The 27,114-nt window shown below is 43.2% G+C and overlaps 1 protein-coding gene across 1 annotated transcript in view; it reads left to right on the top strand.

Moving 5' to 3' along the window:
- The window catches only part of CARMIL2 (capping protein regulator and myosin 1 linker 2), a 582,193-nt gene that overhangs the window by 392,047 nt on the left and 163,032 nt on the right, over positions 1-27,114 (top strand). The window contains exon 22 of the mRNA XM_033941489.1: positions 5,095-5,497. Coding sequence (XP_033797380.1) covers positions 5,095-5,497 — 403 coding nt within the window. The remainder of the gene's footprint in view (positions 1-5,094; positions 5,498-27,114) is intronic.

Raw genomic sequence — 27,114 nt, 5'->3', positions numbered from 1 at the left:
AGGTGGTTCATAAATAAGAGACCTTCACATAAGAGGGAAGTTAACAATTATTACAAATTCCTCCTAAATAAACTTAACATTGTTGTTTTTTTAATGCCTTCCTAAAAAGAAAATTTGATGAAATTTGGCAAATATAAATTGGTATGTTATTCCAAATTTTTGCTCTTTGATAAGTAAAAGATTGTTCCCAAATAGATTTTAATTGCATATTCTTCATTGATGGAAAGTTTAGATCTAACCTATGGGAACTTCTTGATGTAGATTTATGTGCTACATTTTCTGAAAAGAAGCCATAAAGATTCTTATAACCCACTAGCTGATGCCCCGGCGTTGCACGGGTATTTAATTATAGCAATAACACTGTAAATGGATTCAAATAAAGATACTTTATAGTGGTGAATGAAATTATTTTTTTACAGCTTTATAAAAAGTACAATATTCAAATTATAATGTGAAATATTTGACAAAATGAATACAATACAACTAACACAAAACTTGATTATAAACAACATTTTTAGTTTCACCTCCAGGAGCAAGAACATATAAATTCTTGGGTGAAGAGACCCCCAGAACATATCACCCCAGTTAGTGAGGGATCTGCATACCAAGTTTCGTTCAAATCGGTCAAGCCGTTTTAGATTTACTGTGAGAATGGCAGCTGTTTACATTTTTTCCATAGACATGAATGGGTGAAATCTGATGTTCTGTTTGTAGCTCCGCCCACGTGTGCAGGTGGGCCTCGAGACCCCCAGGACATATCACCCCAGGTAGTTGGAATTACTGTGAGAATGGCAGCTTTTTACATTTTTTCCATTGACATGAATGGGTGAAATCAGATTTTCTGTTTGTAGCTCCGCCCACATGTGCAGGTGGGCCGCGAGACCCCCAGAACATATCACCCCAGGTAGTGAAGGATCTGCATACCAAGTTTCGTTCAAATCGGTCAAGCCGTTTTTGCGTGATTGCGGCACAAATCGGTCACACAGCTTTTTACATTTTTTCCATTGACTTGAATGGGTGAAATCTGATTTTCTCTTTGTAGCTCCGCCCACGTGCGCAGGTGGGCCGCGAGACCCCCAGAAAATATCACCCCAGGTAGTGAGGGATCTGCATACCAAGTTTCATTCAAATCGGGCAAGCCGTTTTTGCGTTGGCAAGCCGTTTTTGCGTTGGCAGCTTTTTACATTTTTTCCATTGACATGAATGGGTGAAATCTGATTTTCTGTTTGTAGCTCAACCCACGTGTGCAGGTGGGCCGCGAGACCCCCAGAACATATCATCCCAGGTAGTGAGGGATCTGCATACCAAGTTTCGTTCAAATCGGTCAAGCCGTTTTTGCGTGATCGCGGCACATACTCACATACACACACACATACATACCTCCGATTTTATATATATAAATATAAGCTATTTTAAAAGTAAAATTTGAATCCACTGTAAGCCAGTGTAATTTAGTTAAGAATGGAGTAGCTTCGCTAAACTTCCCCAACGAGAAGATCAGCCAAGCGAATGTATTTTGCAACAACTGTAATTTCATACCTGATTTCAATGGGATAGAACAATAAAAGGAGTTGCAATAGTCCAAGTGAGTGACCCTGGCCAAGGGTTCTAAAGCTCTCCAGGTTCAGAAAAGATCTCATAGCTCTTAGTCATAGCCATCTTAGTGAAGCAAGGTGTGCATGTTTTGATTTCTTACAATGTCTGTGGGGCTTTTTTGGCATTATGCCTTTAATATTTGAAGTTTTTCTTTCACAGGACTTGATCCGAGTATTACACCCTGAGGCAGCTTGGACATTAACAATAGTGAAATTCTGGCCATTGTCGGTATATGCTAGTGCTGCCCAATTCAGGGAAAAAATTTTTCAATTCGATTTGGCCTATTGAATTGATTTTTCGATTCGATTCACTTTTCCTGCCCAATAGGGCGTTTTTTTTCAAATGTCCTGGCGGGTTTATTTTGTAGCCTCTCCCTGCCCTCGTCCAACATTTCTCACTGTCTCTTCTCCATGCATGTCTCCATATACAGGATATCTCCCTCTTACCCCTTTCTACCTCTGTTGCATCTTTCCCTTCCTCTCCTCCATCCCATCTCCACCAATTCTTCCTCTCTCCTCTCCTCTGTCCTGCTGTGCAGCACCTTTCCTCCTTCCTATCCCCTTATGCAGCAGCTTTTCATCCCTTCCACCCATACCCCTGTGCAGCAGCTTTCCATCTTTCTTATTCCCCTGTGTATGTGTCTGGCTTCTTTGTCCCATTCAAGTAGCCTATCTTCTTGATAAAACAATCCAGTCTGGCTGGATGCTTAAAGTATGTGAATTCTGTGCAGGAGCATTTAGGGGCTATATGCATCAACATTCCAGAATCAGATGGTTATAATGTCCCATAGGCCTTTGGTGACATTGGTTAGGACAACCGAAAATGCTGACTGCTAGCAATGCTAGGCTGATAACTGACCCCCCCACCCCCCACCCCTTCAGGTTTCCTAAAGTATCAGTAGCGGCATCAGTGGCCAGCCTGGAAGAGGCAGCGCAGCGAACAGGATTCTTGCAGCCTGCCCACCAGGGCTTCTCTCTGCTGCGTCATCAGTGACCACATCAGAGGGAAGGCGCTGGCAGGCCAGGTCAGGAGAAACCTGCTCACAACGCTACCCCTGCCAAGCCAGCCACCACCACCGCTGTTGCCACCCTAGGAGGCCCCGAGGTATGTCAGGAGTCTGGGTGAGTAGATTGGAGAGTTGGTGGTCTAGTATGTCTGCTATGTATGACCATTTTTTGACTATATGACTACTGGTTGTGCATAGTCCTTTATGATGAGGCTTTCCAGTAACTGTCCCTGTCTTCTTTTCTTAAAACTGGCATTCTTTTCTATTTTACTTTGGTTTGGACCCCTCTTTGTTGTGCTTATAGGAAAAGCAGTATATTAAGGGGCTAATTTTCAAAACAGAAAAATGTCCAAAAAATGCCACAAAGCGGCAGATAGTTGTCTTTTTTCAAACATACAAATCGCTATTTTCAAAACTCTTTTCTCTGCAGTTCATCTAAATCTCAAAAGGGTGTGTTGGAAGTGTGTTTTGGGTGGGACTAGGGCAGGCTTACAATTTGGACATTTTTCTGTAATTGTGGAACAATGTAAAAATGTCCAGGGCAGAAAATTAGATGTTTTAATAATGATGAAGTGCCAAAAAAAGTGCCCAAATTAACCAGATAACCACTGGAGAGATGAGACTATGACCCTCTCTCCTTATTCCCCAGTAGTGAATAAGCCATTCCTACCTTCCTAAGAGGCAAAAGTGACAGTACATGTATGAAAGCTGCAGCTATACAGTTCCTTTTACTAAGGGCACTAGAGATTTTAGCGTGCACTCAAGAGTATTGTGCACTAACCATGCGCTAAATGAAAAATACTAATGCAAGCTCTATGGAGGCGTTAGCATTTAGTGCTCGCTAAGCATGTGCTAAAACTGCTAGCGCACCTTAGTAAAAGGAGCCCATAATAGTCCCTGGAGTAGCCTAGTGCAGAAGTAGGCAATTCCGGTCCTCAAGAACCGGAGCCAGGTCAGGTTTTCAGGATCTCCACCATGAATATGTATGAGATGGATTTGCATACACTGCCTCCTTGAGATGCAAATCTATCTTGTGCATATTTATTGTAGATATCCTGAAAACCTGACCTGGCTCCAGCTCTCGAGGACCGGAATTACCTACCCATGGCCTAATAGAATGTAAAGAAGGGGACCCAGGTCCATATCCCAATCTGACTACTCATGGTGGAAAGTGTGAGCATCCCAAAACCCCTACTGAACCCACCTGTAGACATAAGGGCTATTGTAGTGATGTACTGTTGGCTACAGTACTTTTTTTTATTTTTTGCTATTCCTGGAGGATTCACCATACAATATCTGGGACCTTTTCTGTGTAGTTCACTGCAGTGTCCCCTAGATTGCCCCACTGCTCTGCTGGGATGTCTGTTGGCCAGCCTATTAAGACTGCTGATCTCCAGACATCCCAATGACTTGTTTTTGTACATTTTTCCCTTAGATGTTTTTTGTTTGAAAATCCATTGGGCAATTTTCAAACAAAAAGATAGTCATTTTTCTGGTTTGAAAATGGCCCTATTTGATATTGGATTTATGGATGTTTTATGCAAAATGGCCAAAATTGGATTTGAATGTCATATCAAAAATGTCTCTCTAAACCTCTCCTTTACAAAGTCACGCTAGTGTTTTTAGTGCCGGCCTCCGTGGTAACAGCTCGAACGCTCATAGGAATTCTATGAGTGTCCGAGCTGATACCACTGCAGCCGGGTGCTAGTGCAGCTTTGTAAAGGATGGGGTAAATGTAATAAACCATAAATCTATTAGCATCTGCATCGTGCAAGAGCAATTCTGCTCTATTGGTAATAGTTTTGGGTGCCTATTTTATAAAGGCAAATAAATGCCTGTGTTGTCGGTATAAAACAGGTATGTTTTGAGAATTTGTATTGGTTTCTTGTTATAAGATTTGCTTCCATGTACTTTGTATGCATGGTTATCCCAAAACAATGAGTCCACTTCAGTGCATAAAATGCTGATCTAAACACTCAAGCCCTTTATAAAATTGCCCCACCAGGTTATATAAAAATGGGGACAAAAGGGAATGAGGTTAAGAGAGAGAAGAATGAGAACTTGGGTTACCTTGCACAGGAAAGGTTAGAATGTCAGCACTAGACGTCACTGAAAGACAAAAAAGAGTGTATTGAATGAAGGAAGACAGCTCATGAAGGTGGTAGGAAGTGAGACAAAGGGCTCCTTTTACTAAGGTACGCTAGTGTTTTTAGCGTGCGCTGCATCGCCCTGCGCGCTAACCCCGCTCAATGCTGGCGTTAGTGTCTAGTGCATGCGGCAATGCAGCGCACGCTAAGCGCGCGCTAAAACCGCTAGCACAGCTTAGTAAAAGAAGCCCAAAGTGACTTGAAAAACTTGCAAGAAATTGAAATGGAATGTATTTCTTTTCTTGTTCATTTGATTGAAAACAGCTTTCATTTATATTGCCTTTCTCTCTGTGTGAACCCAACTGATTTTCTTGCCTGGGGGGGTTTCTTTTTTGTTCTTTGCAGTCAAGTTCCACTTGAAATATGTCAAGAGTCTGCCACATTGTCATCATCTAGTTCTAGGACCTTCAAAAAGAAAATAGGAGATTTCTTTGCATTCAAGAAACCGAAATCCACCAAAGGGCCAAAGTCAGAGAGAGAGTTCGAAGGAAACCCTTTGGTAACAAAAGGCAAACGACCATTGCTAGTGGACATTTTACGGGCGCCAAGCAGGGTAGGGGAGTTGGCGAAAGCAGCAATTAAACCTGAAGATGGAGGACCTAGGGATTCCAAGTCTATTATTGAGCAGAGCAGGACACCAGATGCTGCAAGGAGAATCAAACCCCGATATTCCAGAGAAGGCAAATCCCAGTCATTGATCCTTTTGTCTGGAGAGGATGAAGATGCACTGGCACTGAAACACGAAAAGGTAATTTTCATTCTAGTATCAGGGCACTGGGATCACTCTGTCCTTTCAGGTTATATCTAGTGCATTAATGTGGTGGATGGATTATCATAGTATACTAATAAAACATTAATTAGCATTCATGCAGGAGCTTTATAAGGACAATGACTGAATTGCATGCCTGATAACATATTAGCTACTAGAAAGTATATTCCTGATCCAAAACAAGACAAAAGGGTGATTTGCAGGAAGAACAGCTTATTTATATAGAGTCTTATTGTAGCCTTAGAGCAGCGTCCCACAAATTTTGTCGAGCTGCGGCATGCTAAATATAGTGGCTGCGGCTCGAGACATCCCGCAAGTATGCGATGTTGATGCGATGATAGCATATGCATGTGTGATTTCATCACCAGCGGAGAAGCATCGTGGGCCTTCTTGCGTGCTGTAAGTAACCAGCTCCACAGCAGTGCCTGAATAACACACCTGGAGCCATCCAATCAAGCACCTCTATACCGCTGCGCCAAACGCTGACCAAAGTCAGCGTTGGGGAGGAAGGCCATGAATGCTATGGTGCTTCTGACAGCACATGTAAAATCTTAGCTGCTTTAGCGGCCTGCTAATTAACTATTCTAAGTCCCCTGAACAACCATTCACACTGGTGCCAAAAGGATTTTGGCGCTGAACAGCACACAAACATGGCTTCACGACCTCTGCTACTCTAGAAGTCATAGTGGGCAAGAAATAAAATTACCTATACCAACAATACTTTCACACGCGACGCAGAAACCCACAGTCTAACTTTTTGCTAACACAACCAACACCGTCAGTCTGTTTTGCCAACACAAACACACACTTAGACTCTAAACCAATATACTCACAAAGCTGAGTAAATCACATTTGTTGTGGCTGCTGGTTGTTCAGACAGGAACTTTGGTCTCCCTTTTTTTTTTTGATGGGATGGGAATGATGGGAAAGAAGAAAAATATATAGAGACCAAGTTAGACTATCACTGGAGGGATGGTGAGGCAGGGACCTGGGGGGGGGGCCCAGGTGTAACCCCTAAAGCTGGCATCATTCAGCTGGCCACTCCTGTCTCGATGAAGAGAAACCTCAACAGGAAAAATGAATTCAGGAGCTAGTTGAATAGCGACCTTCCACCTGCTGGAGATAGAGCATACTGAAGATACAGGAGGCGTGCCAGCCAATAGGACCACCTGTTAATCAGTTTTTCTATCTCCACCTGGTAGTAGATATATGCTATCCCACTAGTCTCTGGATTCATCTGCTGGTGTTGCTAAGGAAAATTTGATATCCCATGGAAGCTTACAACAGTTCTCTATAGCTAACAATTAAAACATGTGGAGGGGCATAATCAAAAACAATGTCTAAGTCCCCTTTTGGCCTAAAGCCCTAGGCAGCAGGGAAATGTCCATTCCCCCCCAAAAAAAAGGCCATATTGCATTTTTTTTTTCTGAGAATGACCTACTTATACATTCAGGAGTTTAATCACTTAGACTGCCACTATGTCTACCTTTAAGCCCTATTCTCAAAAAAAAAAATTTAAAAAAAAATTCCCTAAGTCCCAAACGCCCAAAACAAGACCTTTTAGGTGTGGGAGGGAGCAATCCTTCATCTAAAAGCATGATTCTCTAACCAGCGTCTGTCATAAGAGCCGGTTAGAGAATTGTGGAACCGCCTCCCCCCCCTCCCCGCAACAATTGCAGCAGGAGGGATGCCCAATATCTCCATCCTGAAACTACCGTGACCCCCCCCCCCCCGAATATTCCCCAGCAGGATACATGCCCAATCTCTCCTGCCACAATCCCCCAAACCCTCCCCCAATGTTCTCCGACAGGAGAGATGCCCAGTCTCTCCTGCCGCGATCTCCCAAACCCTCCCCAATGATTGGTGGTAGGAGGGATGCCCAGTCGGGATATCGCAACAGGAGAGATAGAGCATCTCTCCTGCCGGGGAACATTTGGAGGGGGTCGTGCTGTCTTTGGGCAAGAGGGACTGGGCAATCCCTCTTGCCGCGATTGTTACCGGGTGAGGGGAAAGGTGGGGCTGCTGAGCTGTTCGTGGCTCTGTGGCTCGATCTCCAAGGTAGGGAGAATGAGAGGGCACTCTCTAAAATTGAGAGGAGATAGATTCAATACAAACGTAAGGAAGTTCTTCTTCACCCAGAGAGTGGTAGAAAACTGGAACGCTCTTCCGGAGATAGTCATAGGGGAAAACACCCTCGAGGGATTCAAGACAGCGTTAGACAAGTTCCTGCTGAACCGGAACGTACGCAGGTAGGGCTAGTCTCAGGGCGCTGGTCTTTGACCAGAGGGCCACTGCGTGAGCGGACTGCTGGGCGCGATGGACAACTGGTCTGACCCAGCAGCGGCAATTCTTATGTTCTTATACCTGTTTTGACTTAGTCTAAGTCAAAATGTCTAAGTTATGTTCAGGCAACCTGTCAAACTTTTCAATTATGGCTGCCGGACAACTAAGTCTAGGTCAGCCTTTACGCACTCCTCCAAAAATGCCCCTTTTCGCTCTGGGCACACAGAGGCAAGGAAAAGGCCTAAGATGGTTTTAGATACATCTAAAACCCTGTTCGATTCAGTACTTGGATGACCTGTCTTTTTGATCGTCCAAGTACCGATTTAGGCGAGTTTTTAGACTTTTTAAAAATTATTATTATTATAAGCTCCATATTCAATAGAGGTAAGAAAGAAACACCATGACATATAGTTGTTAAAGGTAGCAGTTACTTGGGGGTGGGGGGCAGCTGTGGCAAAGATCAACTGCAATCTAGGCAAAATAACAGGATTGAACAGCTACACAAACTCAAAGAATGATCAGTGTATACTTTTAGTCACAGGTAGTGTTTTTGAAAGGTAGGGTGAAATAGCCCACTTGCCTGAATAAATAGCCATTTACCCAGATAAATGACATTTGGTGATTACCTTCATTTTATATGTAAATAAGAAACAAAATTTAATATGTTAAAAATGTGACATCCATCTATGCATTTTTATAAAATTGCTGTAGGATGGGTGATGTTGTAGAATCATGATTGTTGAGTTTATGACAATATTGTGAAGAGGGATGGCTAGGGCTTGAAAGATAATTGAGTGGGGTATAAGGCTCAAAGTCTGCCTTGGGCTTCTAATGCCTTTGCACCAGCACTGCATAGATAACCTTAAAATCTGTTTTTATGGCATGGGGGTTCAATAAGAAGATGCCATCAGATGTTAGTGATTTATTCGTTGGTGTTATGCATGCTGAGGTTCTACTAATATCAGAATTATTGATTGCTTTCAAGAGTCATAGAAAAATGACTTGAGATAAATATTTACAAAAATATTCACACTTTATAACATTCCAGGATTAGGCTGCATGATATATTGCTACATAATCAAAAGGTCAATCTACTAAAGCACAGAAGAATTCACAAATGATATTTTTCATGCTAAATTGCTGACGATGCACATTAATGCATGCCATTAGCAATTTTAACATGGAAAATATAATGCTTGCTATGCAAAATAAATAAGGAGTTCCACAATTGTTCAAAGCAGTTCATTACTTGTGGTGAAGAGAACAGTATCTAAAGACAAGAAAGCAAGGGACAAGCACAGAAGATCTCTAAGGGAGAGGAAGGAGTTTTAAAGTTTCACAAGGTTGGCCTGAAAAAAAATTATGGTCCCCTGAATCAACTTTTCTATCAATTCCCCCCCCCCCCCTTGTAGTTCCTTTCAGCCAGCTTGACTGCATCAGGTCCCAACCAGCCAGCTTCTCCATACCCCGTGCTCACATCAACTGCCTTACAGACAGCTCCTTTTCCTAGGGTTACCATATTTTTTTTTTAAACCTGGACATATAACCCCGACAGGGAAGGATTAATTCTTCGAGGGCCCCTAGACACACAAGTACACTGGGCCCCCTAGCCCTGCTCTGCCCTGCCAATGCCCCGCCCCCCTGCCCCACCCCATTCATTTACCTGTTTTCTTATTTACTTCTTTATTTCCACTAGTATTTCTTTTTTTCTTTTATTTTAAAAATTCTAAACAAACAACAAAGATTAACATACCAGTGCCAATGTAGTTTTAGTTCTATGCAAGCCCCAAACATCTCTGAACAAATCCCCCCATCCTTCCCTTCCCACCTACTTGCCCAGGACTTTAACTCTGAACCCTTTCTATACGTATATAAAAGTGTTCAAATGCATTGTAAAGCAGTAATACTATCTGAGACATAAGTCTATATTAATGACCAAGTTTGCAACTCCTCTCAACTGCCTCATTCTAAGTCGTCCAATTGTAACCCATATGTATGTATAAACAACCAAATCTGTAACTCCTCTAGTATGTTCCACTCCATGTATGTTAATTTGCAACAAAACAACAAGGCAAACTGTTAAAACCCCTAGAGATGAGCTGCTTTACCACAGGGAAAGGAGATGCACTGGAGTTGACACGAGGTAAAAACAGGAAAAAGAAAAGGGTGAAAACTTTGCACCAATCCAAGCCATACACAGATTACACACCTATGATGTGGATTGCAAAACTCCTAGCCCATCAAGGGAGAGCTGAGCCGCGAAGTTTGCGATCCCCGCTCAGGGAAAACTTGGCGCTAACAAACATAAGCAGGAGTGCTCCAATGCAGAGTAAACATCAGTGTTGTGATCTCTGCACTAAAGAGTGAGTAAAAAGAAGAACAGAGAGCTCAGGATCCAATCACAACATCCCCGTCCACCACCCCATCTGCAGCCAGCGTTCCCCAGACAGGAGGAGCACTTACCTGCCTGTGGCTCCCGCCCTCCCCAGATTTTGTGACACGATCCCTGGGCTAAGGCTCACTTACCTGCAGCTCACCTCAATCTCCGGGCTGCAACCAGCCAAAGGCACCACCGCGGGATTCACTTTACTGTAATCTAGTCCTCCCCAGAGCAGCCCATGGAACTGCACCCTGTGCCACTTCCAGCCGCCGCCTCCTCCTTCTCCTGCCCTGCACAGCAGCCACTGCCCCCTTTTCACTGCTGCCACTCAATGGTATTACTATTTATTATTTTTAATTAGTAGCACAGAGTGATAGAAGGGAGACATATTTTTAAAAAACTTGGTAAACCAAGAAACAAAGGCTTATGGAGGTTCAACTCTTCTTTACTTTCTGATGAAAAATTTATATCACATATCTAATATAAAGAAATTTTTTGAATTTAACAAAGTTGCTGATACATCATGGTTTAATACCTGGGATACATTTAGGGGTCCTTTTACTAAAGTGTGCTAGCCGTTTTAGCACGCTAAATGCTAACGCGGCCATAGACTATAATGGACATATTAGCATTTAGTGTGTGTTAATATTTAGCGCGCGCTAAAATGGCTAGCGCGCCTTATTAAAAGAACCCCTTAAATCCTACATTAGAGGTACCATCATATCTTTCTCATCAAAGAAAAAGAAAAAAATGCAATGATTCACTAAAAGCCTTAGAACAACAAATAAAATGGTCCTTTAACTAAGGCGCGCTAGTCATTTTAGTGTGCTCTAAAAATTAACACGCGCTAAATGCTAACACATCCATTATATCCTATAGACACATTAGCATTTAGCGCGCACTAATATTTAGTACGTGCTAAAATGGCTAGCACATCTTAGTAAAAGGACCCCAAAATCTGCTGAGTCTCTATATCACTATGATTTATCTAATATTCATATAAAAGACTGTCTTTACAAACTGAGATATGAATACAATTTACTACTCAGTACTACAGTTTCAAAAGAAGTATTTATGAAACCAGCTTACTTCCATGCAAATGTGAATAAAAGTGGGCGTTGAACAACACTCTGAGTAAACATCAATACCAGCAATGAAAAATGACTTTGATGCTGTGCTTATGAATAGCAAAGAGATTACTATATTTTTCGCTCCATAAGACACACCTGACCATAAGACGCACCCTAGATTTAGAGGAAGAAAACAAGAAAAAAACCATTCTGGACCAAATTCTCCCTGTCAGACTCTGTACCCTGTCCCTCCTCCCTGCCAGGCTCTGTACCCTGCCCCCCCCCCCTGGTGGTCTAGTGGTAGGCTGGGGCAGGGCACAGAGCAGGCAGACCTAGTGGCCTAGTGACAGGCAGGCAGGCCTAGTGGCCTAATGACAGGCAGGCAGGCCTAGTGGCAGGCAGGCAGGCAGGCCCCACACCCCCCAGTAAATCACCCCCCCCCCATACAACCACGTGCCCCAGTACCTTAAATCATCCCTCATTCCCCTATGTGCCCCCCAATACCATAAATAATCCCCCCATACAACCACATGCTCCCCAGTACCTTATATCATCCCCCCATGCCCCCAAGTGCCCCCCAGTACCTTAAATCATCCCTCATACCCCCATGCACCTTAAATCATCCCCCCATTCCCCCACATGCCCCCAATACTTTAAATCATCCCCATACCCCCACATGCCCCCAGTTCCATAAATCATCCTCCCATGTACCTCCAAGTACCTTTTTTAATCATACCCCCTTGGTACCTTTTTTAATTCCTCCCTCCTTCGATGGCCCTCATCTTTCCCAGCCAGCAGCGCACAGACCAGAAGTGCAGAGAGCAGGAGCAAGTCCTGTGTGCTCCTGCCTGGGCCCGCGCCGATCTCCGAATGGCTGCAGTCAGTTCTCGCAAGTCCCGCAAGAGCTGACTGCAGCCATTTGGAGATCGGCGCGGGCCCAGACAGGAATGCAGAGGACTTGCTCCTGATCTCTGCACTTCTGACCGGGAAATTTGCTAGACCACCAGGTACGAGGCATCGGGTGGGTGGGATTAAAGATACAGCAGCATTGGGATTTTGTTTTGGTTTTTTTTATATGCTGCGGCGGTGGGGGGATTAAAAATATGTTGCGGCGGTGAGAAAGTGAAAAAATAAATGGAAACTACTTAAGTGTCCAAATTGAAAAACTCAATCGATGAACGTGGAACACTTGTATATGTTGTATAATGTGTTTAAAACAGAGAAAAAAGACCTCAAAAAACCCCTAGATCACAATCAATAAAGCTATGAACAATCGGGGTTAGGTTTTCATCACTGGTCCAAAAACTCTGTATACATTTTTTAAATATTTTTTATCTTAATTTTTTCTTTTTTATAAATTTTTTAATGCAATAAAATCATGAATAACATATGTGAATGTATTCTCTATATCGTTTAAAGAGCAAGTATAAATTTAAAGCCGGCAGGTGAATTTAAGGCTTTCTATAATGAAATCAGGCACTTATCTCAATTGCCTGATTTCATTATAGAAAGCCTTAAATTCACCTGCCGGCTTTAAATTTATACTTGCTCTTTAAACGATATAGAGAATACATTCACATATGTTATTCATGATTTTATTGCATTAAAAAATTTATAAAAAAGAAAAAATTAAGATAAAAAATATTTAAAAAATGTATACAGAGTTTTTGGACCAGTGATGAAAACCTAACCCCGATTGTTCATAGCTTTATTGATTGTGATCTAGGGGTTTTTTGAGGTCTTTTTTCTCTGTTTTAAACACATTATACAACATATACAAGTGTTCGGCGGTGAGAAAGTAAAATATGCAGTGGCGGCAACAGTCTTAAATTTGTATCTTCGCTTCATAAGACGCACTTACATTTCCACCCCCTTTTGGGGGGTGGAAAAAGTACATCTTATGGAGCGAAAAATACGGTATAACTTAGATCATATCACTCATATTATCAAATCTTTCACGGAACAGTGATCTCCTTTAAAACTCTCTTGGTGGGGCCAACTAGATGGCATTGGTTCTGAAAATAACTTATATCTTTTCAATGATACCATTTCTATTTCTCATCTCTATATATACTAAGTTTGAGTCATAAGAACATAAGCAGTGCCTCCGCCGGGTCAGACCATAGGTCCATCACGCCCAGCAGTCCGCTCCCGCGGCGGCCCAAACAGGTCATGACCTGTCTAAATCACCAGAGGGGGCCCACATGCCACCTTGGTTTCCTGATGAGTTCTATCTTCCCATCGAAGTCCTAGCCCTCCGGTCTTGCACATGCACGACCTGGTTGGGTTTCTATACTTTCTCAGTATCCCAGTATCCCACTATACTTTCTCAGTATCCCACGATCCCTTTATCCCCCAGGAATCTGTCCAGTCTCTGTTTGAATCCCTGTACCGTACTCTGCCCGATCACTTCCTCCGGTAGCGCATATGATTAAATTCCTCTGGAACAAAGTCCCTCACATCATTTTGAAAAAATTGAAACGTACTAAGGAAAATGGCAGTGTGAATTTTCTTAGTATATATAGTAGCATTTCTCTCAATGGTTATTAGAACCACAGTCATATTGTTTACCTAAATGGTTATATCGTGAACATAAATTATTCAATAAATCATTTCTGAAACATCTGTCTTTTATGTCACTTAACAACATATCAAAAGACAATGTAATTCTTCTCTCAACCAAATCTGCCTTATTGGAACTTGACAACTTCGCCATCGTCAAGTGGAATAATACTATATGGCCTCCATTTGTCATAATCCAAAGTTAAAAATTGAAGGTCAATATATAGAATGGAAATTGTGGCACAAATTGGAAATTTGCTCAATTAATCACTTAATGAATGATGACAAGCTAATGGACTTTTCAACACTGGTATCAGTCTTCAACTTACCTGTGAAGCAGCCTGTTCAGTGTTGCTGCTGTTGCTTTTCAGAATGGAGGTATGTCGGGGCCTCACGGAGGGTCATCGGGGTTCTGCTGCACGTGGGGAATGGGAGGGAGAAATGGAAAGGTGTGCAAAGGGATGGGTTTGCGGGGTTGTCTGGGTTCTGCTGCATGTGGGGGATGGGACGGAGAGATGGAAAAGTGTGCAGGGGGATGGGTTGGTGGGATCGTCGGGGTTCTTCTGCACGTGTGTCACTGTCTTCCATCGTCCACAGATGGGATCATTTAATTGCAGGAAAACAAGCTCAGGGCTCCCACTGATTCTGCATTTTGGTAAGTTGTATAATTTGTATTATGATATTACTAGTCTTTAAGCCCGTTACATTAACGGGTGCTAGAATAGATGTGTCTGTCTGTCTGTGTTTCTTTATCTCTCTCTTCTTGGCCGCTGTCTGTGTCCTTCTGTCTTCCCCCCCCCCCCTTCCCGAGCAAAGCTGTCTGCCCCCAGCATACACCTCCCCTCCAAAGCAGCCTCCTTTCCCTCTCCCTAATTGTCTCTCCAAGGCCCTCTTCTGTCTTCCCCCCAGAGCAAAGCTGTCTGTCCCCAGCACACCTCCCCCCCAAAGCAGCCCCCTTTCCCTCTCCCTGTCTCTCCATGGCCCCTTCTGTCTTCCCCCCAGAGCAAAACTGTCTGTCCCCAGCATACCTCCCCCCCAAAGCAGCCCCCTTTCTGTCTCCCTATCTCTCCATGGCCCCTTCTGTCTCCCCCCAGCACACCCCTCCCCCCAAAGCACCCCCTTTCCCTTTCCCCCTGGCCCCTGGTATTGATCTGCTTCTTACCCTCCCTCCATCCCAGCGTCTTCTGGCCTGCTCCTCTTTAAAGCAGCCTGCGATCATGGTGGCTGGCTTTAGCGAACCTCACAGGCCGCTCTCCAACTCGGTAGCATGTTCCCTCTGACGCGATCCTGTGCGTCAGAGGGAACGTGCTACTGAGGTTGGAGAGCGGCCTGCGAGGTTCTTTAAAGCCGGCTACCATCGCAGGCTGCTCTGAAGAGGAGGATCAGCGGCAGCGGCAGCAGTGAGTGAGGGCGGGACAGGCTACTCTAAAAAGGAGGATCAGTGGCGGCAGCGGCGAGTGAGGGCGGGAGGTGTGTTCCCTGCCGAGGACACGGGCAGGGAGAGAGCTTGCCTGCGCTTCCAAATGGTGAGTGAGGGTGGGAGGAGGGGAGTGGCCAGAATGTTCCCAGCTGCTGGGTTCTAAAATGGAACACGGCCACGGATCACACACCACAGCGGCAGGGAACATGAAATCCTAAGTGCGCATGCGCGCTTAGGGTTTTATTATATAGGATAACTCAATAATAGAAATGTAATGTACAGTACTCCCCTGATATTTGCGGGGGTTCCGTTCCAAGAACCCCCGCGAATCTAGAAAAACCGCGAATACGGTTTTTCATGGGGGAGCCTGAATAGGCCAACGGGACAGGGCAGCAGGAGAGCAGCTGGAGTGCCGTGAATGCAGGAAATCACTTGCGGTATGGTCCAACTGCCTTTTCCTGCACTAAGTCAGACCTCATCCAATTAGGAGCTGCGTGCACTTGCAGCGCTCCGGCTACTCTCTCCTACCTCTCCCACTGCCCTCTCCTTGTCAGCAGTTCACGGTCGGAAAATAATGCGAATGATTGGGACCGCGAACCGCCGACCATGAGTGACCGGGGGAACACTTTATATTGTGTATAAAACTACCCTACGAAACATTGCGTTATGTAAGTAATTTAACAACTATTCCAATTCACAAATCTACAAATCAATCTATATGGCTAAACTCCAAGATTCAAATTGGCAGAGAAAGGCTCGCCTGGAAGCATTGGATGATAGCAGGAATACGTCTATTAGATTATGTTATTTCTAATGGTAAAATACTTGAATTTTCACAGTTGCAACATAAACTTGGCCTTAATAAATCAGAAAGTTTTAGATGGCTGCAACTGATGCAGGCCATTCAGGTGGGGTTCCCTAACTGGATAAACCTTAATAATCAATTTAGTATGGGGTTCTTATGTTTTCAGGCGGACTTCTTGGGACACCAGGCCGCCCAGTGGTATAAATTGCTGACTGGATTTATTAGAAAGAAACCAAATACTGGTCTGAGAGACATTTGGAGTATTGAGATTAAGCACCGAATTACTGTGTCTCAATGGCCACAAATTTGGACTTGGAGGATGAGATGTACAGTGTCGGCATCTATGAGACAAACTTGGTTTTTTCTGTTACATAGAGCATTATGGACCCCTGTTCGGTTACAAAAATTGGATAGCTCTAAGTCTAATAAATGTTGGCACTGTCATTTCGAAGCAGGGACTTTAGATCATTTATTATTCTATTGTCCATTTATTATGAATTTCTGGAAATCAATTTGGGACCAAATTAATTGTTTATTAGATAACCCAGTGGCATTATCATATGATACTGTGCTATTTGGTATGGCAATGAGAGCAAAAAGTCAGATTTCTACAAATAATAACAAATTATTTCTTATAATGACTGGGGTTGCCATTCAACAAATTACGTATAATTGGAAAAATTGGAGTAGATTAAATTATCATTTCTGGTGGAATTCCTTATGTCATGTTTATAAAATGGAGAGATTTATTGCAATACAGCGGGGGGGGGGGGGGTTTCAGGAAATTTTAAGATGTGTGGGAGCTATTTACAAAGTATTGTACTGATTAGATGACATTTAATTTTTTTTTTCTCTTAAATTTACAAGTTAAATTATGAGAGGGGAGAGGAGTGTAAATTCATTGTTACATATTGTATAAGGTATTGATTATATGATAAGAAAGGGGGGAAGGGTGGGAGATAAAAGCATATCATTTGTACCATTGATGATTATTCAGTGTTATATTTATTGTTAATTTGTTTGGATATATTGTTACACTTATTGTAAATTTGAAAATGAATAAAGAATTTTAAAAAAAACTACCCTACGAACCTGGCCCAAATCCTTCCCCCCACCCCCACTGGTCCCTGGAAAAATTTGCTTCTATAAGAGCGATCCTTGGTGTCAAAAAGGTTGGGGACCACTACTATACAGGACTGGCATGCTATTTGGTTATCATTCAAAGATATAAAGTCAGCAGCAGCCATGCAAACAGCATGATTTGATGGTGACTGAACGAATTAAACAGCTACAAGTGGAACTATAATCCTTAGATGTAGCAGCTGTAAGTATTAAACTACTGTCACTCAGGCAAGAGTATTTTGAAACTGCAAATAAGGCAGGGAGACTATTGGCTCATACTTTGCATAAAAACACACTTCACAACTATATAACAAAGATAGTTGATAATATAACAAAGATAGTTGATAATGAAGATGAAGATCCTTTGATCAGATCCAGCAAGCTTTCACTCAATATTAGCATACTTTATAAACTACAAACGTACCTCTACTTGCTATTCAGGAATTTTTAGACCATGAAGACCTCCCAAGCTTGTCAGTAGCACAGGCAGATCAACTTTTTTTGTCTGTTATGGGGGATGATATTGTATGGGCCATCAAAGATATGCAAACTGGTAAATCTCCTGGGCTAGATGGCTATTCTGCTAAATTGTATAACATTAAGCACTATTTGGCAAAGCCATTGGCTAATCGTAATAGCTTTGAGGATGGAACTATTCTGCCTCATTCCTGGAGATTAGCGGGAGTCACTGGGTTGCTAAAATCCGGGGAAAAAACATGCTAGCTAGAAACATGACAGCAGATAAAGGCCAAATGGCCCATCCAGTCTGTCTATCCGCAGCATCCATTATCTTGTCCTCTCCCTAACAGATCCCATGTGCCTGTCCCATGCTTTCTTGAATTCAGACACAGACTTTGTCTCCACCACCTCTGTTGGGAGACTATTGCACACATATATCACCCTTTCTCTAAAAAAAAGTATTTCCTTAGATTACTTCTGAGTCTATTAACCTCATTCTAAGCCCTCTCACTCTGGAGTTTCCTTTCATATGAAAGAGACTCGCCTCATGCTTGAGGACAGCAGAGGAAGAGTCTGAATGATGTGCTGGCTGAGGAAGGAGGGAACACGCACAAACAGCTTGCCCCTGATGCAGGAAAATATCCTGTCCCTGGCTTCTGGAAGAAGTCTGATTGACCAAAGGAAATGGTGAGAATGAGATGCCCTGTCTTATTCGTGAGTAGGAAACTGTCTGAAGCAGCTGAAGTGAACAAACAAGTTAGGGGAATTTGTTCCATGTCTTAGAAACTTTCAGTGAAAGTGAAACTTTGCCTTATTGAGATAAAAAGAATGGAAACTAAATTGTTCTACTGTTAATACAGATGCGCTTATGCCTACCATGTTTTTCCTGGCTGTGAAAGGCATGAGCTTAGTAACTGGAGATTTCAAATGTTCCTGCCAATAATGAGTTCCTCTGCTTCTGCTTGGTTTAGTACAGAGAAGAACAGCAAAAAGAGGCACTGGAGATGTCACAACCAACAAAGGGATACAAGTCTTTTATTGGAGTAAAGTCACTAAAATATACAAAAACAACCGAAATCCCAAATAGGACCCAGTTTCGGCGACTACGCCACCTTCTTCAGGGGACAATATCGATCTAAAAAAATGCATAATGAAATGTACATGTAAATTGAACAGGTAAATACACAAAAAAGTTTTATATAATAAACAATATAAACATGAACAAATGAACAATGTGGTGCATTGAAGATACATCTTGATCAACATGAACTAATGATAATGTTGAAAAAAAGTTGCAAAATAATGTTCCTGAATGTTGATCAAATAAACAGAATGTCAAAAGCTAATGTAAATTTTCCTATTGAATAAAAATTTTTTTTTAATTATAGTGATGAATTTAAGCTACTAAATTTGGGATTGGATTTGACCAAATTGTTCACATTTTTTGATCAAAAGATATTTGAAACGCATAACATTGTGTGCAAAAAATATTGTTTCTTATAAAAATATATACAGACCCAAATCAATATATTTAAAGATAAATATAAAATTATGTAAATGCATTATAAAATCAAAAAGTTTAACATTTAGTAGTTGTACATTGCAAAAGTTTTTTTAAAAACATGAAACGTTATACGCAAGAGTATTTGTGAGAATGAAATCTGATCACAGACCCAAATTGATACATTTTAAAAAATGATTATAAAATCTTACATAAAAATAATTGAACATCTTGACATTTGAAAATTGAACAATAATAGAATTGAAAACATACTATAATGAGTTAATAAACTAATTGGCATGAAACCATTCAAAAATCTGTCTCAAAATCATAGTGAGCATATAGGAAAATTAATTATCTCAATGTTCAAAAAATTGATAAGGTAAATGATACACGGGAATAATTAATTATGTGACCACTATATTTAAAACGTTAAATAATACAACTCAGAAAGAAAATTCTTAACAAGCTGTAAGAAATCGGTAGATCGTGAGATGATTATAAATCAATCATAAAATCATTATGAGCACAGAAAAGGGTTAATTATCTCAATGTTCGAGGATTAATCGAGTGAACAATACATAAGAAAAAAGAAGAGTTATTTAGCCCCTATAATATGTGTGTTAAAAAAATGTTCAATTTTTAAGGAACAATCAATATAAAATTTAGATATAAATGCATGTTAAAAAGAACAATTGAAGTTTTGGAGCCTGACACCATTCAACTATAGAACTCATTTCCTAATGTGCAGGATATAATCTCTGTATATATTTTTATAAGAAACAATATTTTTTGCACACAGTGTTATGCGTTTCAAATATTTTTTGATCAAAAAATGTGAACATTTTGGTCAAGTCCAATCCCAAATTTAGTATACACATCATAGTTTAAATTCATCACTATAATTTAAAAAAATTTGTATCCAATAGGCAAATTTACATTAGCTTTTGACATTCTGTTTATTTGATCAACATTCAGGACTATTATTTTGCCACTTTTTTCAACATAATCATTAGTTCATGTTGATCAAGACCTATCTTTAACACACCACATTGTTCATTTGTTCATGTTTATATTGTTTTTTGTTTATTATATAGAATTTTTTGTGTATTTACCTGTTCAATTTACATGTACATTTCATTATGCATTTTTTTAGATTGATATTGTCCCCTGAAGAAGGCGACGTAGTTACCAAAACTGGGTCCTAGTTGGGATTTCAGTTGTTTTTGTATATTTTAGTAACTTGACTCCAGTAAAAGACTTGTATCCCTTTGTTGATTGTGACATCTCCAGTGCATCTTTTTGCTGTTCTTTTCATAGTCACTCGAGGCCTTGTTTCTTCTTTTTTTGTTCTCTGGTTTAGTACAGAGACCATAGTGAAATCCCCAAAATCCTGTAGTTGTGTTTATTATTTTTTTCTTCTGTACATTGGAATTCACATATGCAAAATGGTCATGTCTAAGTTTCATGCTTTATTTGTGTAGGATCCCAGACATCTATCTTTTATCATCCATCAGTCACCCAGTTCTACTGTTTTTGGGAGTGGTTTTAGACTCCTGCTTTCATGTTTCAGAATCATTCATTTTCTCTTTTTTTCTGATCATCTGCACTATTTGTACATTAAACACAGAATACGGATGGAAATAGGGGGGCGTGGCCGTGCCGAGAACGGGGAAGACGCACTTTCCTTGAGCTCCGCAGTCTTCCCTCTACTTCGGCCTCTCTGCACTATATTCGGCGGCTAAAATCTCACCCCAGCACTCCTTTTATGCTCCGGAAGGGCTTATGGACAGATTCGTGCAGAAAGGAGGGGAACAAATGGCAACAAAATCGGGTAAGGAGAAGCGTGGCGGGCCGAAGTCGGGGCCTAGTGGTGAGGGGAAAATGGCGGGTGCGGCCGAAACGGCGGACTCTGGGAGCGAGGATATGATCGCTCGCCTGACGGAGGCTGTGGTGGCGGCCCTGGGAACCCGATTTGATGAAGTGCAAGACACCTTAGCAACCCTTACTACTTCGGTTGCTGATTTCTCCGCCCGAGTTGCTGAAGTGGAACAGCGTGTCAGCTCCGCGGAAGACTCCCTGGTCTCAGTTAATGAGGAGCTTCAACGATTGCAAAGAAAAGTGATTCACTGTGAAGAGAAAGTGGAGGATCTGGAGAATCGCTCCAGAAGGAACAACTTACGTATAGTTGGCATGCCTGAATCTGTTCTGGAAGCGGATCTCCTCCCCACGTTGGAAAAATGGCTGTCCTCTGAGCTACTGATTGCACATGGCCTGGGCCCCTTGCGCATTGAGCGGGCACACCGGTTGGGCAGGAGGCAGGAGGGCTCCACAAGACCTCGGGTGGTGATCATCAGGATCCTCAACTTTGCCATTAAAGATTTGCTATTAAAGAATTACAGGCATAAACAAGATCTTCAGTTCCAGAACCAGCGTATCCTGCTCTTCCAGGACTATTCGGCCCAGGTGGCATCTCTCCGTCGGAGCTTCTCATCAGTTTGCAAACTTCTCACGGAAAAGAAGTTGCGCTTCACACTACAATTTCCTGCCAGGCTTCGGGTGCTCTACAATGGCCAGCCATTTCTGTTTGACACCAGTGATGCTGCACGGGCACAAGTCCTCCTTTGGTTCCCTGACTTGGCACCCAGCACCTGAAGAGTGAAGAGTCTTCCTTGAGGCTTTATGTTTGATGGACTGGGGGTCCCCGAGGAGAGTGGCTTACACATATACGGGGCCTTTATGGACTTTATTTTACTGTTTGCATTAGATATAACACTTGTTTGGAGCTTTTGTCTTTGCTTCTTTTATATTCCTTGTTATCCTTACCCTTGTTTGGCGATGCGTGAGCCTTTCGCCAGAATGAGTTCAGATATATTTGGTTTCCCTTTCCGCACTTTTTGAAAGAGGGGTTTACATTTGCCGGATTGTATTGGGTGTTGGGGTGTGGATGTGTGGGGGGTCGGAGAGGGGGGGACTTGGGTCTTTTAGTGTCCCTCCTTTGGAGTGGTGGTTTCTGGGGTTTGGGGGGGTCTGGGTGGGGGGAGTTGGTGGAGGGGGGGTGGGGGGAGGGGTCTTTTGGATCTGTGTGGAAGTTGGAAAGATGAGTTTGTATGTGTTCCGGATGTTTGACTGCCGAGAGGAGGGCTGGGACTCTCGGCAGGACATTTCTGTTTTTCTTATGAGTTGGTATCTTGGAGTATCTTTCTGGGATGATACCTAAACGGGGAGTGCGTTGTGTGACGTGGAATGTGTCTGGTATTAATTCCCCGATTAAACGAACCAAGATTTTACAACATTTGGCTCGACATCGGGCTGACATAGTGGGATTGCAAGAGACCAAGCTTTCGGAGAGGGAACATGGTAAGCTACGACAATCTTGGGTGGGTCAATGTTATTTTGCCTCTTCTCCGAAGGCTAAGGCAGGGGTGGCTTTGCTGATACGTAAATCGCTGCCTTTTGTCATGTCTGAGGTAACTTCGGATCCGGAGGGTCACTATGTAATAGTTCAGGGCACCCTCCATCAACAACCTGTACTTTTGATGTCTGTGTATGCTCCCAATAGTGCTCAAAGGGCTTTTTACAAAAAGATCTTGGGGGTCTTACTGTCCCTGCATCAGACTCCTGGGGTCCACAAAATCTTCCTGGGGGACTTTAATTCTATTTTGGATCCTGTGCTGGATACTACCAGGGAATGCGCTGGTTCCTCCCGGAGATCAGATAATGGGCTTAGTGGCTGGGTGAATACCTTAGAATTGGTTGATGTTTGGAGAACGCTTCATCCTGGGGAGCGGGATTATACCCACACCTCTAGGGTGCATGACTCCTCCTCTAGAATAGACTATATCTTTCTATCGCGTTCCTCCTTTTTTGCAGTACATAGAGCTGAGACTGGAGCATTGGTTCTCTCTGATCATACTCTGGTATGGATGGATATTAGTCTTGCGGATAGACCCCCTGGGGGTGGAGGGCGTTGGCGTTTTCCAGTAGGACTCTACTCTGACCCTGATTTTAAACCGTACATCGAGAGGCAATGGCGGAATTATGTTGAGTTTAATGGGGTACATGCAGGTGATGGTGTTCTTTTTTGGGAGGCTGCCAAGGCAGTGATCCGTGGGGCTGTGTTGGCATATAGTGCCCGACGGAAGAAAATGATGGCTGCTAAGATTTTGGTACTTGAACGTAGAGTACGGGAGAGTAGACTCTTAATGCTGCATTCCCCTACTGTGTCTCACAAGCATGACTTTCAGAAGGCACAGTCAGCGCTCCATGCCCTTTTACACGATAGAGCCCAAAAATCCCTTTTCTATTAAAAATATAGATTATACCGCTTTGGTAATAAGCCCGGCAGGATGTTGGCCCAGTTGACCAGGGCGCGAAGGGGTCCCTCATCTATCACTTCACTTAGAGACGCTGGGGGACGGTTGGTTACAGATCAATCCCATCTTGAACAGCTTTTTGTCAACTTTTATAGATCTCTTTATACAGCGGAAGTGGTGGACCGGGATTCTCTGATCCAGGCATATCTCGATTCTCTGCCATTGCCCAGGCTCTCGGACATTGATAGTGTGGGTTTGGCCTCTCCTATTACTAGGGAAGAGGTATTGGGGGTCATTAAAAGTCTACCTCTTTGTAAATCTCCCGGTCCGGACGGATTCAGTGGGGAATTCTATCGTCTCCTTCAGGGATATGTGGCTGATCCCTTGAGACAGTTTTATGAGCAGGCAGTGGCTGGGGGATCTTTTCCACCTTGCTCGAATCAGGCGTTAATTACTGTACTGCCCAAACCGGGTAAAGACCCTCTTTTGGTGGAGTCTTATAGACCCATTTCCCTTATCAACGTTGATCTTAAAATTTTTGCCCGGATCTTGGCTAATAGGCTGGCTCCGTTGGTTCCTTCTCTAGTGGGGGCCGACCAGGTGGGTTTTGTGAGAGGCCGTCAGGCAGGTCATAATGTCCGGAAGCTCTTGATTGCTTTGGCTCATTGTGACTCTCGGAGGTTGCCTGCCTTGGCAATTAGCTTTGACTCCGAAAAGGCCTTTGATAGGGTCGAGTGGGCTTTTCTTTTTCCATTACTACATCGTTATGGGATGGCCGGGTTCTATATGAGGGCTCTCCATGCTCTCTACTCTAATCCGGCGGCTGCCGTGGTCATTAACGGGGCTGCTTCTCCAGTTTTTTCCTTACACCAGGGTACTCGGCAGGGTTGTCCCCTGTCTCCTTTGCTCTACATTCTATTCTTGGAACCCTTGTTGCTCCACATTCGTATGCATCCCGGGCTCACGGGAGTGGACGTGGGCACTTCCTCTTTACGTAGTATGGCTTTTGCAGATGATATCATGGTCCTCTTAACGGATCCGGTCGCCACTCTTCCAGTCCTGTTAGAGTTGTTCCGGAAGTTTGGGGAACTATCGGGTCTTAAACTTAACGTATCTAAGTCAGAAGCACTCCCTCTTCATTTAACTATTTCTCATCTATGGTCTGATTTTCCCCTGAAGGAGGCCTCTCAGCAGGTGAAATATCTGGGGGTAATGATCCCTTCTTCTTTGGAGCGACTTTATGAGTTGAATGTGAGACCTTTACTCCGGAGTTCTGTTGCGAGTTTAAGATTGTGGGGGGCTCTGCCGGTCTCCCTTGCGGGACGCATCTTCTTATACAATATGATGATAATTCCCAGGTGGCTTTATCTATTACAGACGTTGCCGATTTGGATCCGCCGTAGGGATTTGGAGGAGCTCTATAAGGTTCTGAGGGTGTTTCTGTGGCAAGGACGACGGCCTCGTTTGCCTCTGCGTGTTTTGATGTTGCCGGAGGAACAGGGGGGATTCGGCCTTTTAGATTTACGCTCATATAATTTGGCGTGTGGCCTACGACAGGTATGGGATTGGTGTTTGGAGAGTTCCTCATTTTTGACCTTTTCGGTGGAGAGAGACTTTTTGTGTCCTGTTTCAGGATTATTTCTGTTGCATGCACCTTCTGCTAAGCTGGATCCGGTTTTACGGGGGCATGTGATTTGGTCCTATATGCGACTGGTTTGGCGGGTGCTTTGCAGACAATTGGGGGTTAACTATAGTATCTCTCCATTGTTGCCCATTGTGGGGAATTTACAATTTAGCCCGGGAAGTGATAATCGAATCTTTCAATATTGGCATGCGCACGGGATTCGTAGGGTGGGGGATGCTCTTACTGAACAAGGGACTCTTCTTTCCTCGGACGAGTTAGCGTCCTTATACGGGCTAGACCACGTAGATGCATATGGCTATTTACAACTTCGACATTATATCCTTAGTCTTGATGGGAACTCCCTGTGTCCTTCGGTGGCGAAGGGTCTTGGTCAGCGTTTAGCATTGTGGGAGGACTCGGCCCCGCGATTGCGTTTCTTTGTCAATGCATCGCAGTTCTCTAAGTCTACGGAGCGGGCTGATTTGCTGGCTGGGGCATGGAGCGCTGACTTGGGGTGCACTATTCCATCCGCCTTGATATCCCATTGTTTGGTCTCTCTGCGTACTCTCTCTTTTAATATGCTGCATAGAGAACAGGAATATAAATTTTTTCATCGTACCTTTGTCTCACCACAGAGGGCGTATCGGGTGGGATTTGCTGCCCATGCCTGTTGTCCCAAATGTCCGACGTCCTCTGCCACCTTGGGACATATGTTCTGGGCCTGTCCTAGGATCCGAGCCTTCTGGCAGCAGGTATGGGCTTTCCTGTCCTCTTTGCTTCCCTCGTTGCCTGCATGTGCCCCTGCCATTGCCCTATTTTATGATGGAGCTGTTTTTCCTCGATGTACTGTTGGGCAGAGGATGTTGGTATTTAAAGCGCTCCTTCTGGCTAAGAGGGCCATTCTGGTCTCTTGGAGGAGGCCGCATGCTCCTTCCTTCTCTCAGTGGCAATTATCAATCTTTGACTTAGCTCTTTTGGAACGGAGGGTAGTGGGGACACGTGTGGAGCATCTTTGGACCAAATTTCAGGATGTCTGGGAGGTGTACTGGTTATCTCTTCCGCACAGAGAGCGGAGCCTGTTGCTGAACTGTTAATAGGGAGGTCTTGAGTGGCCTCTCCCTGTGTTTTGATCTCCCCTTGGTGCTTGTGCTTATTCTTTGCTCTTGGAGGGGAGTCTTACTTTGTTTCTGTTTCTTTCTTTTCTTCTGTTCTGCTTCTTTCTTGCTTTTTCTAGATGGGCGTCTGGTTGGCGTTGTTTCTATTTTTCTGTTCTTTTTCCTTCCTTACTCATTGTCCTTTTCTCATTTCCGTACTGATTGCTTACCACACAGGTCTGGGGGGGGAGGGGAGGGGGGGTTTGGATGTTGGTTTTTCATGTTTTTTAGGTTGTCTCGCTTGTTGGGGGTGGGTGGGAGGATCTGGTTTATTACAAAACTACCGTATTGGGCTTCTGTTCCTATATTGACATCTGCATTCTTTTGTACTTCGCCTCCTATGTTTGTATCCTGCCCTGTTTGGGGTGGGCGGTGTGACTAGGCGGATGTATCTTTGATCTTCTGTTGTCTGTGTTGCTGCTTTCGCCCAATAAAGAAATATTAAAGAGAAAAAAAAAAAAAAACACAGAATACGATGTTAGATAAGCCTCATAAGGTACACTGTGACCTAGTCTGGTTAGTTTCATTCCTGGCATAGCAGCACTTTAGACCCTAGTTGATTTTTGTTTTTCCCCCTCACTTTATAACTAATGATACCCTGTGTAAATTTTATGTTTTTTGAAACCTAGCCTCAGGTGGTACTGTGGGAGGCCTCTCCTAGCATTTACCTCCTCCTCCCCCCGGTCTCTGTGAGTATATTTTTCCTGATGTTACTTCTAATACTTTCTTCCCTCCCCCTACCACCACCACCACAACAACAATATACTGTTATTCCACTGGTTCCAGTGTAGTTATTCATGTTCTGTGTCGGCTATGTTTTGTGCTTATCACCTTCCACCTTGAGTATGAACTTCTTACTCTTAAGCAGTGTTTCTCAACCTTTTCAAGCTGAGTACCCCC

This window comes from Geotrypetes seraphini, chromosome 4 (genome assembly GCF_902459505.1).
Source record: "Geotrypetes seraphini chromosome 4, aGeoSer1.1, whole genome shotgun sequence".
NCBI lineage: Eukaryota > Metazoa > Chordata > Amphibia > Gymnophiona > Dermophiidae > Geotrypetes > Geotrypetes seraphini.
Note: the sequence above shows the minus strand (reverse complement) of the source record. Positions and strands in the feature narration are given on the sequence as shown.